Raw genomic sequence first — 15,884 nt, forward strand, 5'->3', positions numbered from 1 at the left:
CACACAACAGCAGAAAAACAACACGCGGAACCAAACAAAAAAGCTAACAAACATTGGAAGAGGGAAATGGAGGAAAGATGCTCAAGCAGAAACTGCAATTCTTTCTTGCCAAGAGCAACTGACTGCTTCCTTGCACATTTGTTTTTTCCCCTTTGATTATGCAAAGTTTCTGTTATCTCAATCATGCGGCAGTCTACATGATTAAATAAAATTGTAGTTTCCTTAGTTAATGTGAGGCATCCACAGCCTCTGCAATGTGCAGGTAAGTGTAGACATTTCGAAGCACTAAAAGAAGTTGCACTCTTTTAGCGGCACATTTACACAACGACCAATTTGGCCTGCATTCACAGACCTACAAGACAACAGAAGCCTGTAAACACATACAACCTAACTTATCAGTAGATACAAAATTAAATGCATATTTTAAGAATATTTTCAAATGATACTTATTAGCATGTATATAAGCCTTCACGTAAACAATTTTTTTTCCTTTTTGGGAATACCGCTTTGTGAGACAATTGTATTTATTGTTGTTTTAACCAGTCTCACGCTGTTAAATATTGTAATTAATACCCTTTCTTGTCTTTAGATTATGTAAACTGTTCTTCCTTGTGTTGCACCATGCTCAGTGCATCACAGGGACCCAGAACCCTGTCAAGCATTTTGGTCTGTCTTTGGCCTTGGAGCTCCTGGACATTTGTTATGTCCAAATAAATCCTGAACCTGTTTTGTATAAAGCATAACAGCTGGCTATCTTCTGGAACACTGAGTGCAATCTGAATTAGAAGGACACTTCTTCATGGCAGGGTGAACACCACCAAGTAATTTGGGAGCAAATATAACTAATATGCACACCATACCTTTTTTGCGATAATTTGCAAGATGCTGTTCGTTCAATATGAACGTCCACCAACAACCTTAGCTCCCCCTTTGCTACTACATTACAACTTTAAATTTCTTTAACACGTCTCTCTCAAGACACACTTTATAGCTACCAACTTTTCTTTTAATATACCTGACAGTTCCACAAGTACTACCTCACCCACAGCAACACAGACAAGCCAGCAGAAGTGCCGCCAAATGCAAAGGATGCCTTAAAAACACACTTTTTATGGTGAAGACAGCAATACTATTACTTCAATACAGCTTTGCCCACTCACCACTCTAATGCCCTCCTAAGTTCATCGCCATGGCTTCAATGGTTCACTGAATTAATTTTCATCAGCTTTAAGAATAAACATTTGCCACCTCATCTAGTCCCAATAACAGTCTTGCTGTAAAAATTATGCACTACATTGAAGAAAAAAAAAAGAACTACATAAAAAAGAGCTAAAGAGAAGAAAGAAGGTCTGTTCAATGCACGCACAGTTCATGGCACTGGTGCTGGAAAGTCAAAGCAGAACCTGTACTGCACATACGTGAGGCCGCAGGTGCTGGTGCAACATGTTTAAAAACTCTTCAAGCATTGATGATCACAAAGGACAAAGACTATAATGGTGTTGGTGAACATTAGGAGTGATGAAGGCATACTCCTCTGTAATGCACATGGCTGTTGTGTGCACTACAGCGGCTGTATTTTCTAACGATCCATTTCATTTTCCACTCTTTTTACTCTTGCTCATTGGCTCGAATGCAGCTCAGATGCCACTGTGCCCTGTGGCCGATTTCTACCAATCCAGGATGTTAACGTGCCGTCATTACACTGGGGTTGGCCGCTTGGCACAGCAGCATCCAAACCAGTGATGTAGAGCAAAAAGAATGAAAAATAAAATGACAGCTTGAAAATACAGCCCCAGTGCAAAAGCAGGCAACTGCTATTACCCAATTTTCGTAATAAATGAAGCAGTCTTTCACCCGCTGTGACCAGGTACGTATGTGTACATATGTTATTGTTTTTTACAGGTTTTAAATGTTTGTCTAAATATAATGAACAACCATATTTATTTGGATATAAGTGAACCCGTCTTTTTTTTTAGAAAGTGTTACCCAAAATGAAATATCATCCTACAATTTGTGAACAAAGAATCTCATCCTATATTTGTGAACAAAGCTAGCAAAAGTACCAAGCTAACGGAGTTCCTCCGTCATGCCCGCCGTTCTTCAAGCAGCACCAGCACTCGCTGCACTGGTAAATAATGTACCAGGGCAGAGAAGCATCCGACAAAGACAACTCCTCAGCAATTCTGACGAGGATGCAGGTTGTAGCATTGACTAGTGAGACTTAGCAGCCGAGCTTACGGTAAATAATGGTGCGCCATGCTTGAAGTTTTTTAGTTTTTGTAAAAAAAAAAAATATGGCTTGACTTACATTCTAATTATTATTTTTTATTTCTTGGCGAGTTCAATATACACGGCACTACCTATATTTGACTTCAACCTATTTTTTAGTAAATACCGCAGTACAGATATAACAACCCATTTTGCAGAATTATCACATTCACTGTAAGTGGTTTCAACTGTAGTTTATAGGTCCAACGTCACTCAGACCTCTGCGTAAAAAATCCAGCGATATTTCAGAAGTTACGCTGGATACAAAATAAGAGCACCTTTGTAAGCCGTCTTCATCGCATGCAAGAGCTACTTCTAAATCTGAGAAATAATTTCACTTCAGCTGTTAAAAAAATGGCTCTGTATTGTTCCTCCAGATATGTATTGTAAACTCACCTTATTTGCTTGGTCGTTTTGAACTTGATAAATATAACAATTGGGAAGATCTGGCACCTGTTGAGCCTCTCAACAGCGGATAAACTCACATCCAGCAGAGCATGGCAAAGCTGTAAGTAAAAGATAAGTGCCTTCAATTAATGTTTTCATATAACATAGAATCTCAAAAGTGCAATATCCGATCATAGCAACTGGTTAATTGTTGTAACATCAGCATAAATTGAAACAAAACACACAACAGCTGTTCTGTGTGATTACATAGAAGTGTAAAGTGCAATTGTTCTGCATGACATGTTTACTGCTAAAGAAAGATGAGGACAGTGAAAAAAACACAAACAACAACACAGCTATAAACATGTCATGCAGTAAAAAGTATGAACAAGGCCAAGTTCAAGCACGAGGTCATGGGATCGAGTCCCAGTCGAAGCGGCAACATTTTGATGGGGGCAAAATGCAAAAACACCTGTGTCCCGTGCATTGGGGGCATGTTAAAGATACCCTGGTGGTTAAAATTAATCCAGAGTCCCTCCAGTACAGTGTATCTCATAATCAACTCGTGGTTTTGGCATGTAAAACCCCGAAATTCAGTTCAAGCCAAGTGCAAAGCCAGAGTTCAATAGCTCTGTAGCCGATTTTAAAGGGTCACTGAAACGGTTTGGACAAATTTTGTAGACGTGTAGGATACAATTGCAGTAAAACACCGACGCCATAATTTAAGTGAAGCATCTTTTATTAAGAGAGCTACAGACGATTACAAGCTACCCTGCTACCTAGCCATGCTTTTTCTTCTCAATTCTTTCACCAAGCGATCAGGGCTAAGCTTCATCTTTACTGGCTCTACGTTATGAATGTAGACGTCGTGACCTCTACTTCCAGTTTCTTGGAGCCAGCACATGAAGCCCCTCCAACCACTCCACTAGCCACCTGGCCGTAGATCCCAGCGAGATCTATCCAAGCAGCGTGTGTTGCAAGCGTTCTATCACAGCACTGAGCGTATCCGGTATTCTGGTAAATGTAGGCCAATTGACCATTTTAACGGATGGGCGAAGGTGTAAACGTGAGCTGCTTGCATGGTGCAGCTACCTGGTGGCACAGAGCTCGACCAGCCAAAAACAGAGCTAATATTTCTATAACCAAAAATATTTTAAACATAAAAAAAAAAAATTTGTTCACGATTATGCTGCCGCCGAAAATTTACACCAGTAGCAAAGTAGAATACACTTGGTTACTACTATATTGGCTGTGTTTGGTTGAGTTGTGTGTGACCAGGTGGGTGCTCATGCTTGCACCTGTCCATCCGGTAAAACGCCCAGTCCGCTTGCATTTAGTGGAATACCGGACACGATAAAACTCACTATTGTGGTAGTAATCGGATAGCTCTTCTGACTGCCGTCACATGCACCCAATACGTAGACGGTAACAGGGTGGCTGAAAACTCAGGGGAGCAACACCACTGCAATCAGTCGCAATGCATATTTTTAAAACCGTATAATAAATTACATGCTTTACACAGAGCACTTAAAATCAACTTCCTTATTTCTTCATGGATGTTGATAAAAGTTGGCAAAAATATTTAAAATGTATCCCTTATGCTTTCATAAAATTTTGAGTGATTGAGAATATTTTATTCAGCAGAATTTTTCTCCTTTCCATTTTATGGAGGGCCTGGGCAGTTTAAAATATACAATGAAGTATTGACTGCATGGCGAAATGCAAGCTGAAGGTTGTGACCTTCTTGCTTTTTTGCAACACAATTTTTTTTATTGTAATTTTTTATGTTACCTTCGCAGCAAGCACGCTTTTGGGGTGAATGAATAGCCACATAATAAAATTATAGAAAGCCAAGATAAAAAAGCGAGAATGTCACAGCCTGCACTGTAGGCCAAAGAATGCGACAAAAAAGCGGAGTCAAAGCAGGCCAATCGGTAACAAAGGAATCAGCTCCGAAAGCTGAGCAGAAAGGCAAAAAAAAAAAAAAAACAGTTTTGAGAAAGTGGCTCTCAAAGTTTCACCTTCGTTTCAGTCCTCCAAAAGGCACCAAATTTGTAGTCTGGCATGTTTTGTGATTCGGGGCTTCTTGGACATGTGGCCTCTGGTCTGGTGTACTGTTGTTCCCCCCCACCCTTTTTTTTTTATGGTGTCCTTTACTACTGCTCTACAAAGAGCATGGTGTCTGGTTTTCAAACCAAGTGAGGCACAGAACTTGTCTGGGCATACCTGCAGACTGCCTCGTTGATAGCAGACTCCAGTGCAATCAGTGATGCATTTTTTTTTTCTTTTGGTAGAATCGACCATGTCACTGAATGAAGGTTCTCAGCAGCCTTCCGAGTCGTCTTCCCTTGACAATAGCTGTGGAGCTTAGGATCAGACAGCCACAGATAGACAGGCAGCAATGCAGCTGCTAGGTGCTTTTCCAGCTTGTACTTTTGTGTGATACGTCACTTCTGCAGCCTAGTGTCTGCGTCAGCTCAAGGGTCCTAGTTAAAGGGGGCATGACACCCAATTTTCTATCATAATCTGTGTGGTATGAGGTAATCTGTGTGCGTTCAAGAACACATTGGCAAAATTTCAACGTATTCGAGCAAGCATGTAATTTGTAATTGAATTTTTTATATTAAGCTCGAATGCCATAACAGTCGAGCACCACCGGCACGCTCACGAGCCGTGAACGTCAGAAGCTGCATGCTTGCTGAGCGAGCATGTATATTCCGGCAGAGAATCTGTGTTTCAGCTGTGCGCGCATGCAGGAAACTTCTGCTTTGTTCAGCTTGCCATTGGAATTATTTAACTTACAGCGGCTGCAACAATGCCACTGCGGCGCCTATGTGGTGCTGTGGGATGCCAGAGTGAATGGAGCAAGGGGTGCTCTGTATCGTTTTTCAGGTTCCCCAAGGAGCCCATCAAGCGTAAGACTTGGGAAATGAATGTGGGCAGAAAGGACTGGTGCTCATCTAACGCTTTTGTATTGTTCTCAGAGAACTTCAAGCCAGACAGCTACAACGACAATTTGTGCCTGCTCGCCGAGTTTGGGATACCTGTGAAAAAGCTGAGGCTGTGGCCAGACGGGATGCTGACCGTGTTCGCGCACCTGACGTGTGGCCCTGCCTGCCGGGCAGGCAGTGCCCCTGCCAAACATTAGCCTTGCTATTTATTTTACCGATATTGGGTGCAATAAAGCAAGTTCGTAAAGGTTCAGCCAAAGCGTGCACCATGCAATATCCTTGCGCTGTGGACACATGTGCACGGGCATTTGTTTACATATGCCGTACGCAACTACAGAGAGAAAAAAAAACTAATGGGAATGCGTGGCAGCTTAACAAAATCGTAGTTTTGTTGAGTATGGATCCGAGAGACATGCCTGCATGAAATGCATGCTGGCAAACAATCTACGTGCATAACAATTTGCATTGTGCAAAGCAGCACCAGACTTCGTCTCCCATGCAGCACTGCATGCATGAAATATGATGAAATAAAGCTATAGTACTCAACAGAGCGGAAAGGCATAGGCAACAGTTCACGCAACACCAATGTTGCCATCTATGTTGACCACATTTACTACGCTGCCTTCAGCCTTGGCCTCAACAATTTGCACGCGCCAGCCGGTACTGTACGCGCAAATTTCGGAGGCCATGTTTCGTCGCTTGAGCTGGTGGTAATGAGGTCAAAGTGAAAATGTGCAGTGTATACTACGCCATCGCTGCTTCTGCTGCTCAAAGATTCGTCGCTTGCTTCATCACGCGAAGTTGGTGGTGCAGAAGACATGGCACACGATATCTGAAGCAAATACAGCAATAAACGGCAATATGCTCCGACCTCGCGTGGTACGGTGGCTGATTTTTTAGCAGCCGACAACTCGGTTCCATGCAGCACATGAGGTCACACATGGCATGGCAATATGGCAGTGGGCGCTGGAAGGCAGGGATTGTAGCCGGTGAGTTCTAGCTCATATTTCGGACAGAAATGTGCTTTTACTGCCCAGTTTTTACATGTGTATAGCCATAATAGACCCTCTACTTCAATTTCTCGCGGAAAACCACAAATTGTTGGGTGACCATGTCATGCCCCCTTTAACAGACCTAATCATGGGGGTTCTATTTATGAAGGGGTGGTATGACAGATATTGTTACGAGATATTGTGACAATATATGAAAAAACAGTCGGTGCGTGATGTGCTTGGTCACAGGTCCAAGAAGCCAATGTGCATAATACCTACTTAGCCGCGGGTCAGAGGAGTCAACGATCGGTGTACTTAGTCCCGCGGTCCAAAGTGCTGATGCGAGTCTTGGACCCAAGGCTTAGCCGCGTGTCTGAGGGTTCTGTGCGCGAAGCTTGGTTGCGAACCACATCACCGATGCTCGGAATGCTTATCCGTGAGTCTGAGACATCCACAAACGGAGGATCAGGTCCGCTACTGCGATGTCTCTGTAGCACCCGTTTTGACACTCGTCGAGATTATGGAGACTGTCCAGAGCTTGCGAAGTGCAAAGAGCTGAGCAGACGATGCCACTATGGAGTGAGCACCGGACCCATGGTGAACAGCGCTGGAGTCATGTGGCGGGTGCAGCCAATCGGAGACTTTAGAATGACCTCCAATCATTCGCTTTTTGTGGATGTGTTTCTGTATGGCAAAGATAGCTGAAGCGGAAAATTTGAAGACAGAGAAATGCACTTTCAAATGAGACCAAGATGGCGGTGCTCGGTGGCACCGTTCCGGAGATATTGTGACTTGAAAAACACTGTTCTTTCGCTATTTCCATGAAATTTTTTGCCACCTTGGCAGATACAAATTTTTTAGAGAACTTCTACATGGTTTTCAGTGATGATACTTCAGAATCAGTGGGAAAGAAAGTTATAGAAACTGGAAATGTGATTTTCAAAAAATCAAATTTTTGGCCATTTCTCGCGATGCGGAAGGCACGTCCCCCCTTAATGGCCAGAAGGACCTACCCTAACGACTCAGTACATTTGTACAAAATCGACAAAATCGTTTCTCGACAAAATTGTTTCAGGGTAAAAAAAAAAACAGAAGTATAGAGTAGCTCCAAGTGTTCGTGCTCTCCGGAAACATGACAGCACACTGGAGTCGTTTTCAGTTCATTCACATTTGAATTTATAGTGATATAGTACATGAACTAACAAACACTTGTTTTGTTGGATCCTAAGAAAATTATTAACTCGACCAATAACTTTTCCACGCATGGCCAAACACTGACTTTAGAATTTTTATTACAGTACAAGCAATTGCAAGGCACTGTATGAATTGAAGACTGCTCTTATATATTTAAGCAAATTTGTCAATTTGGCCACACTGGGGAGTAACAAAAAATAAAACTGACAGGCAGTATTTTCAAATCTGACCTCCAATGTGTGTTTCACCAATCAAATCATACAATACAAAACCTGTAGGGCATGAGTTTCCACTCTAACAGCTCCGCTGTTTTGACAATGCCATAAAATTTGGCAAGTGTTCTGAAGTGTACATGGTTCCGATATTTATGTTCCTGTGATACTGAGCGAAATTTTTCTCTCCACATTTGGTTTGCTTTTGTTCATTAGTGTTTCAATAGCCTATCTTCTTTAGGCAATGAGTGCACACTTGCGCACACCAAGATACCGCATCAAAAACAAAAGCACTAATGGAATATTTAAAACATGTTGCATACATCTTGAAACACTTCTGATAGGACCTGCAGTAATATGTGCAAAGTGTTTTAGTAAAACAAGTTGGAAAGTAGACTTCTCGGTGTTTTCTCTCAGTGTCGGTATGTCATCACGTAGCATGTTCACTTCATTGTTTTACACAATGTTTTACATTAAGCATCTTTTCCAAGTGGCTGGATAGGTGCTTTCCAAATATGCTAAACATAAAATAGGTGATGCTTTCATATTTGAAATTCCTGTAGAGAGCTCTTAGATGGAGTCCATATTCTGTAAGCTTGACAAAACTCACAGAAGAACTGATAATTCTTAAAAGGTCCCTGAAACAGTTCGGACAGATTTTGTAGATGCGTAGGGTACAGCTACAGTAAACCATTCGCACCACAATTTGTGTGAAGCGTCTCATATTAAGAGAGCTACGGACAATTACAAGTAACCCTCCTCCATAGCCATACATTTTCTCCTCAATTCGTTCGCCAAGTGATCTGGGCTGAGCTCTGCTGTCACTGGCTCTGCGTTATAATGGGACACAGTGTCATCTACTTCCGGTTGTCTGGAAGCCAGCATGTTAAGTCTCTCCAATGTGTCACCAGCCGCCCGACAGTCGATCCCAAGCAAGCGCTATCGAAGCAGCATGTGTTGCGAGCATTCTGTCGCAGCACCGAGCATGTCCGATATTCTGGTAACCACAGTGAAGCTTGGCGTTTCGACGGATGGGTGGAGGCGTAAACTAAAGCCCTTCCATACTACTATTGCTGTTATAAAGGAGCTTTAGCGTAGACGTACGTAAATGTCCTGATCAGTCTGCACAGTCCAGCCATGTGGTGGCACAGAGCTTCACCAGTCAAACAATAAGCTAATAGTATTGGTCTTAATCAAGCGTAAAACATTTTAAGCATTTACAAAAATAATGTGTTCACGATTAGGCTCCTGCCAAAAATTTACACCAGCAGCAAAGTAGAATACACTTCATTACTGCTATATTAGATCTGTGTTTGGTTGAGCTCTGTGCCACCAGGTGGCTGCACTGTGCAGACCGTTCACGTTTGCGCCTCTGTTCACCCCATGAAATGTCCAGGCCCAGGCCTGGTCCACTTGTCCTTGCGTTTATGTGAACACTGGACACGCGAAACACTGTTGTGGTAGTAATCCTCTGGCGTAAAGTGACAGCCACAAACATGCAAATCCTGGCGCCCATTGGATACCAATAGCCCAATGCATTGCAGCCACTCTGCTTATCTGCTGCCTTGCAGAGGGACACGATGTTGCAGTTTGACATATTGCCAATCGCTACGTTTGCAGCCCACAACGTAACAAGGGATAACCACAATGCTCGCGAAAAGAAAGATTGATACCAACACTGACCGCAGAGCTCTCCTCAACACAGAGCATGTAGTAACACAAGCAGACGACACTTTCTGTGTGCCGGAAGTCTTGGTGTAGTGATAAATTGTCCTTGTGCATTCTCTTTCTGTTACTTTCTTTTTTATAGAAACAAATTAAATAACATTCCAACTATTACAAACAATGTTTGTTTGCCATAAAGGTGGAAAAGTTATCGACGAGGTGCCCTGGGCAGCCAATCGAATAGCTCGCCCTACTGGTGTCCCATGGTCACCTCGCGTCACCTGGTCAGGGGCAGCTCAAAACTTAACCAAGTGGCATGCTGCGATCAGTAGCAATGTACATATTTAAAACCTTATAATAAATCACATGCTTTATGTGGAGCACTTAGATACATCAATTAATGATCAGAAGGACTTACCCTAACAACTCAGTATGTTTGTACAAAATCGTCAAAATTGTTTCACGGTCCCTTTAATTTATCCTAAAGCTGTGCACTTTTCACAATTCTGGAGATGCAATAAATATGAAACTAAATGTTCAATTGATATGTACCTGGATGTTGAATGGATATGCCTGAAGGGGATATGCACAGAAAATTATGCAAAAAATATTCCCATCGTGTGGAGTTTTCACTCAGACAAGAGCACACATTCAATATCAGCCAGACCTTATGCAGAAGATTCACTAACGGTTTCATCTTTTGCTGCACACAATCCGTGCAAATGGCCATACCACGCATTGGGTGCACATTAAAGAACCCCAGGTGGTCAAAATTAATCCGAGGTCCTCCACTATGGTGTGCCTCATAATATTCTGGTTTTGACATGTAAAAACCCTGAATTTCATTTTTCATTGGAAATGCTAGACACAGCACTGAGAGGCTGCTGCACCAGTTCAAGGTGCATGGCTTGGCCAGCTTCCTTTCACGGAGAAGCTGGTTGAGCATGTTCCATTGAGCACAAGGAATGCAGTGAACGTTCCCCACACTAAAAGCCATTGGTCTAAAGGTCTAAAAGAATGCAGAAAAAAACAGAACTGGACACTTTCAACAAGGAGAGAAAGTGATGTAAATCACTTTTTCACGTTTATGGAGCAACAGCTTTCCCACAAAGCATGATCAAGAATGTCCTAACATCAATCTCAACAAAATCTACATTAACTTTTTTAGCATGATCTAAATTAGGAAAGTTGTAAACCACAGGAAGGACAGATTTTGTATACTTCAGATTTTTTTTACTTTCAGTACATTACGACAACATAGCCAATTATTCTTTTTATTCACACTTTCTGGGGTGCTCCTTTGAAACTTCACATTACACTTATAAAAAACTTTTCAAACAATTATTTTGGCTTTGCTTTATTGAAAACACCATCGATTAATCCACAGCTTGATGCATGACAGTACACAGAGTGTCCCATGTAACTTGAGCCAAACATTAAAAATATGCAAATGCCGTGTAACTATAACTGGACAGAACCAAGGTAATGGTGTTTGCTGTCGCTTGGAGATACTCTGATAATATTTTTTTCATTATGCCTCATTAGATAATTAGTCTTAATTAATTAATCAACTTCTCAAATATTATAATTCAATGAAAAGTGTCAATGAGAGAATTGTAGAGCAACATGAAAAGCTCCCGATATAGCTTTCTATTGCTCAATACGTGCTACATAAAAGTGTTTTTCTGAGCATGAAAGAAGCATGCGAATACACGCAAGTGTCACAAGCGGCCAGTTGCACGGCAATTTTGCGTGTATTTGAGGGCTTCTTTCGCGCTCAGAAAAACACTTTTATGTACCACGTATTGAGCAAGAGAAAGCTGTATCGGGAGTTTTTCATGCTGCTGTACAATATTATAATTGACACTTTTCATCTAATTATAAAATTGGAGAAGTTGATTGATTAAGACTAATCATATAATAGGCAGGATGAAAAAATCTGAATATCTCCAAGCAACGGCAAACAACATTACCTTGGTTCTGTGCAGCTACGTAGCATTTGTATATTTTAACGTAAAAGCGTTAAGGAGCCCGTGTCGCAGAGAATCCAGCGTCAACGTCCGGGGTCGGACGTCATTTCGGCAAAAATATTTTCGAACCACGCATACCCAGGCTTTCCATGTGACGCAAGGAATTGACTGAACTAATTGAATTTCTCAAGCTAAAATATGTGGAAAAATCATAAACCACGACTTACACACAACCTATAGACATGATAGCTCTTGGATTGTAATTTGAATATACGAGAAAACATAATTCTGTTATGTGAAACAAACCCCTTTTCCAGTGTTTCGACAATGTGTAGACCGGAGACTGCGCCGCCATTTGTGCATGGCGGCGCGTAAATATCTCAGAGTCCACGAAGTGGCATGCCCACTTCCTTGAAACACTTCCAGATGATGTTTGCCTCCGCTGCACCACCGCCCATGCAAGAGGCCGCATTTCTACCAGAAAACCCGCCTTTGTGCATAGCATTCACCGCGAGCGTTTCACGGTAAACATTATGGTTACATACACTGCAGTTGCCGGGAAGCGTGAGAAGCAGTCAGGGATCTTTGAATGCTATCGCATTATACTGTTCAAGGCAAAGCTTAAGCGTCCTCCAATTTTTTTAATGTCTGGCTCAAGCTACATGTCTGGCTCAAGCTACCTGTATATGACAACACCAGTATTTCTTGACATAAAACTAAAAAATGTAAACGCACCAAAATTGGGCACATTTCTAGGAGTAAAGAAAGAATTAAATCCGATGTCTAAGATGATTTAAATGTTCATGTAAACCTGGTAATTCCCTTATGACTAGCAGGCTGCAGCATCAAAAGAGTGCGTGCCACAGGAATACTCAGTCCAATAGTTATTCGCACAAAGCACTGCAGAAGCCCCATTGCAAAAGAAATGTTTAGAAATGCTTTCCAAATATAATACCCACAAAATCAGTCACATCTTCCCTGTGGTAAAAAATAGGAAAAGACATTAAGGGTTTTGTAGCAATAATAAAATAGTGGTTGTGTACATTACAGGAACCTAACATGTCTGCGTTCTGACACACGTGTTAATATTGTTACGTAAGAAGACGCAGATGAAAAGCTATATACAAGTATATTTACAACGTAATACGCCGCACTTGGCCAAGAGGCAACAGCCCGCGCTAGCCTCCAATCGTCGTCGTCGTCTTCTTACTGCTCGCCTCTTCGTCATCGGTAATACTATTCCGTAGCACTACCCCCGGCGGCAAAAGCGCCGTCCCGGAGCGACTAAAGGCCGGACTCGGAAGCAGTGTAGTAGGCCTTGAGCCTACTGACGTCCACGACATCACTAGATGCCACAGTAGATGACGAGGTTGAGCTCACAGGAGCAATTTCGTACGTCACAGGCGTCACCTGGCGCAGCACGCGGTAGGGCCCTGTGTATCATGAAAGGAGCTTTTGTGAAAGTCCGACGTGACGAGAGGGCGACCACAAGAGCACGAGTGCACCAGGCGAAAACTGTACGTCACGGTGGCGGGCGTTGTACTGACGCTGCTGAGTGGTTTGCGAGTCCGTCAGTCGAACACGGGCAAGCTGGTGTGCATGGTTGGCGAGGGCGATGGCGTCGCGCGCATACTCGCTTGTTGAGATCGAAGCAGGAGGAAGTGCCGTGTCAAGGGGCAAGGTCGGTTCGCGACCGTAGAGTAGATAAAAGGGAGGAAATCCGGCAGTGTCGTGCCGGGAAGAATTATAAGCAAATGTGGCGTAAGGAAGGGCAATGTCCCAGTCGTGGTGGTCCTTGGAAACGTACTTGGACAGCATATCGGTAAGAGTACGGTTTAACCGCTCTGTCAGGCCATTGGTTTGAGGATGGTATGAGGTAGTCAGCTTGTGTTGAGTGGAGCAGGAACGTACAATGTCGGCGATAACTTTCGAGAGGAAGTTACGACCACGGTCAGTGAGCAGCTGTCGCGGGGCGCCATGAAGTAAGACAATGTCACGCAAGAGAAAGTCCACGACGTCAGTGGCGCAACTGGTAGGAAGAGCCCGCGTGATAGCGTATGGGGTGGCGTAATCAGTTGCGACGGCTACCCATTTGTTCCCAGAGGATGACGTGGGAAAGGGACCGAGGAGGTCTAATCCAACACGAAAGAACGGTTCCACAGGGACAGTGATCGGCTGGAGATGACTGGCAGGTAGCACCTGAGGTGTTTTCCGACGCTGGCAGGTATCACAGGCAGCAACATAGCGTCAGACGGAGCGAGCGAGACCAGGCCAATAGAAGCGGCGGCGGATGCGGTCGTACGTGCGGGTTACGCCAAGATGTCCTGCAGTAGGTGCGTCATGCATCTCAAAGAGCACAGTCTGTCGTAGATGTTTTGGCACGACAAGAAGAAGATCAGATCCATCAGGGAGGAAGTTCCTTCGGTACAGAATGCCGCCCTGGAGAACATAGCGGCGAACGGACGCGTCGGTAGGTGTAGAGCGCAGACGCTCGATGAGTGCTTGCAGCGGTAGGTCTCGGTACTGCTCATCGGCGACATTAGCGAAGGCAGACACACAGAAAATGCCGTTGGCGGTACTACTGTCGGCGTCGTCAGGCTCGTCTACCGGGTAACGAGACAGGCAGTCAGCGTCCTTGTGTAGTCGGCCAGATTTGTAGGTGACAGTATATGAATATTCTTGGAGGCGTAATGCCCAGCGACCAAGTCTTCCTGTAGGATCTTTCAGTGAGCATAACCAGCAAAGCACGTGATGGTCTGTGACAACGAAAAAGGGTCGGCCATATAAGTATGGGCGGAACTTCGCAACCGCCCAAACTAGGGCCAGCCACTCACGTTCAGTGATGGAATAGTTGCGCTCCGCGGGTGAGAGGAGCCTGCTGGCGTAAGCGATAACACGGTCGTTGCCGCGCTGGCGTTGTGCCGGTACTGCGCCAATTCCGTGACCGCTGGCATCAGTACGGACTTCGGTAGGCGCAGAAGGATCGAAATGGGCCAGAACGGGAGGCGTTGTGAGAACGTCGATTAGATGCGAGAATGCAGAGGCCTCGTTATCGCCCCACTGGAAAGGGGCGTCTTTTTTCAAAAGCTCGGTTAGTGGTCGTGTTATGGCCGCGAAATTTTTCACGAAACGGTGGAAGTAGGAACAAAGCCCGATGAAGCTGCGCACATCCTTGACACACTTCAGAACAGTGAAGTGCGTAACAGCATGGATCTAGCCTGGGTCCGGTTGCACTCCGTTCGCGTCAACGAGATGCCCAAGGACGGTAATCTGGCCACAGACCAATTAGCACTTCGATGCGTTCAGTTGCAGACCGGCGCGACGAAAAACATCCAGGACTGCTGAGAGGCGCTCGAGGTGCGTAGCGAACGTTGGGGAGAATACTATGACGTCGTCCAAGTATCACAGGCATGTGGACCATTTGAAACCGTGAAGAAGGGAGTCCATCATGGGTTCAAAAGTGGCAGGAGCGTTACGAAGACCGAATGGCATCACTTTGAATTGATAAAGACCGTCCGGAGTTACAAAAGCAGTCTTCTCGCGGTCGAGATCGTCCACGGCAATCTGCCAGTAGCCGGAGCGGAGGTCAGTAGAAGAGAAGTAGCGAGCACCATGGAGGCAGTCAAGGGCGTCATCGATCCGAGGTAGGGGATACACGTCCTTTTTGGTAACCCTGTTAAGGTGCCGATAATCCACGCAAAAGCGCCATGAGCCATCCTTCTTTTTTACCAGTACAACAGGTGACGCCCATGGACTACATGACGGTTCTACGATGTTCTTGGCAAGCATTTTGCGAACTTCTCCGTGAATAACTTGACGCTCAGCCGGTGACACTCGATACGGGCGGCGATGAATAGGAGGGGCATCGCCGGTATTAATGCGATGTTTAACAGTTGTAGTTTGGGCCAAAGGACGATCGTTAAAGTAAAAAATATCGTTGTAGGAAAACAGAACGCGGTAGAGCTCACGAGCGTGCTCGGACGGCATGTCGGGCGCAATCATTTTCTGTAAGTCGGCGATGGTACAAGTTGTTGACTGAGATGGTAGAGGAGGATCGGCTGAATTGCCGTCTACTTCAATAGATGCTATTGAGTGATCCTCGAATGAGCAAAGTTGGGCCAGAGACATCCCGCGTGGCAGCACTTGTGTCGTCAAGCCAAAATTGACCACTGGCAGGCAGACGCAATTAGCCGTAATAGATAAAACGGTATGATGTACCGTGATCCCGTGTGTAAGGAGGACGTC

General features: G+C 44.2%; 1 protein-coding gene across 3 annotated transcripts in view; it reads right to left on the reverse strand.

The window, feature by feature from the left end:
- Positions 1 to 15,884, reverse strand: part of Dlg5 (MAGUK family member discs large 5) — a 160,730-nt gene that overhangs the window by 18,793 nt on the left and 126,053 nt on the right. For all 3 annotated transcript variants that reach the window (XM_050196189.3, XM_050196188.3, XM_072290144.1), the window contains one exon: positions 2,665 to 2,774. In XM_050196189.3, the coding sequence (XP_050052146.1) occupies positions 2,665 to 2,774 (110 nt within the window). The remainder of the gene's footprint in view (positions 1 to 2,664; positions 2,775 to 15,884) is intronic.

This window comes from Dermacentor andersoni, chromosome 1 (assembly GCF_023375885.2).
Source record: "Dermacentor andersoni chromosome 1, qqDerAnde1_hic_scaffold, whole genome shotgun sequence".
Classification (NCBI taxonomy): domain Eukaryota; kingdom Metazoa; phylum Arthropoda; class Arachnida; order Ixodida; family Ixodidae; genus Dermacentor; species Dermacentor andersoni.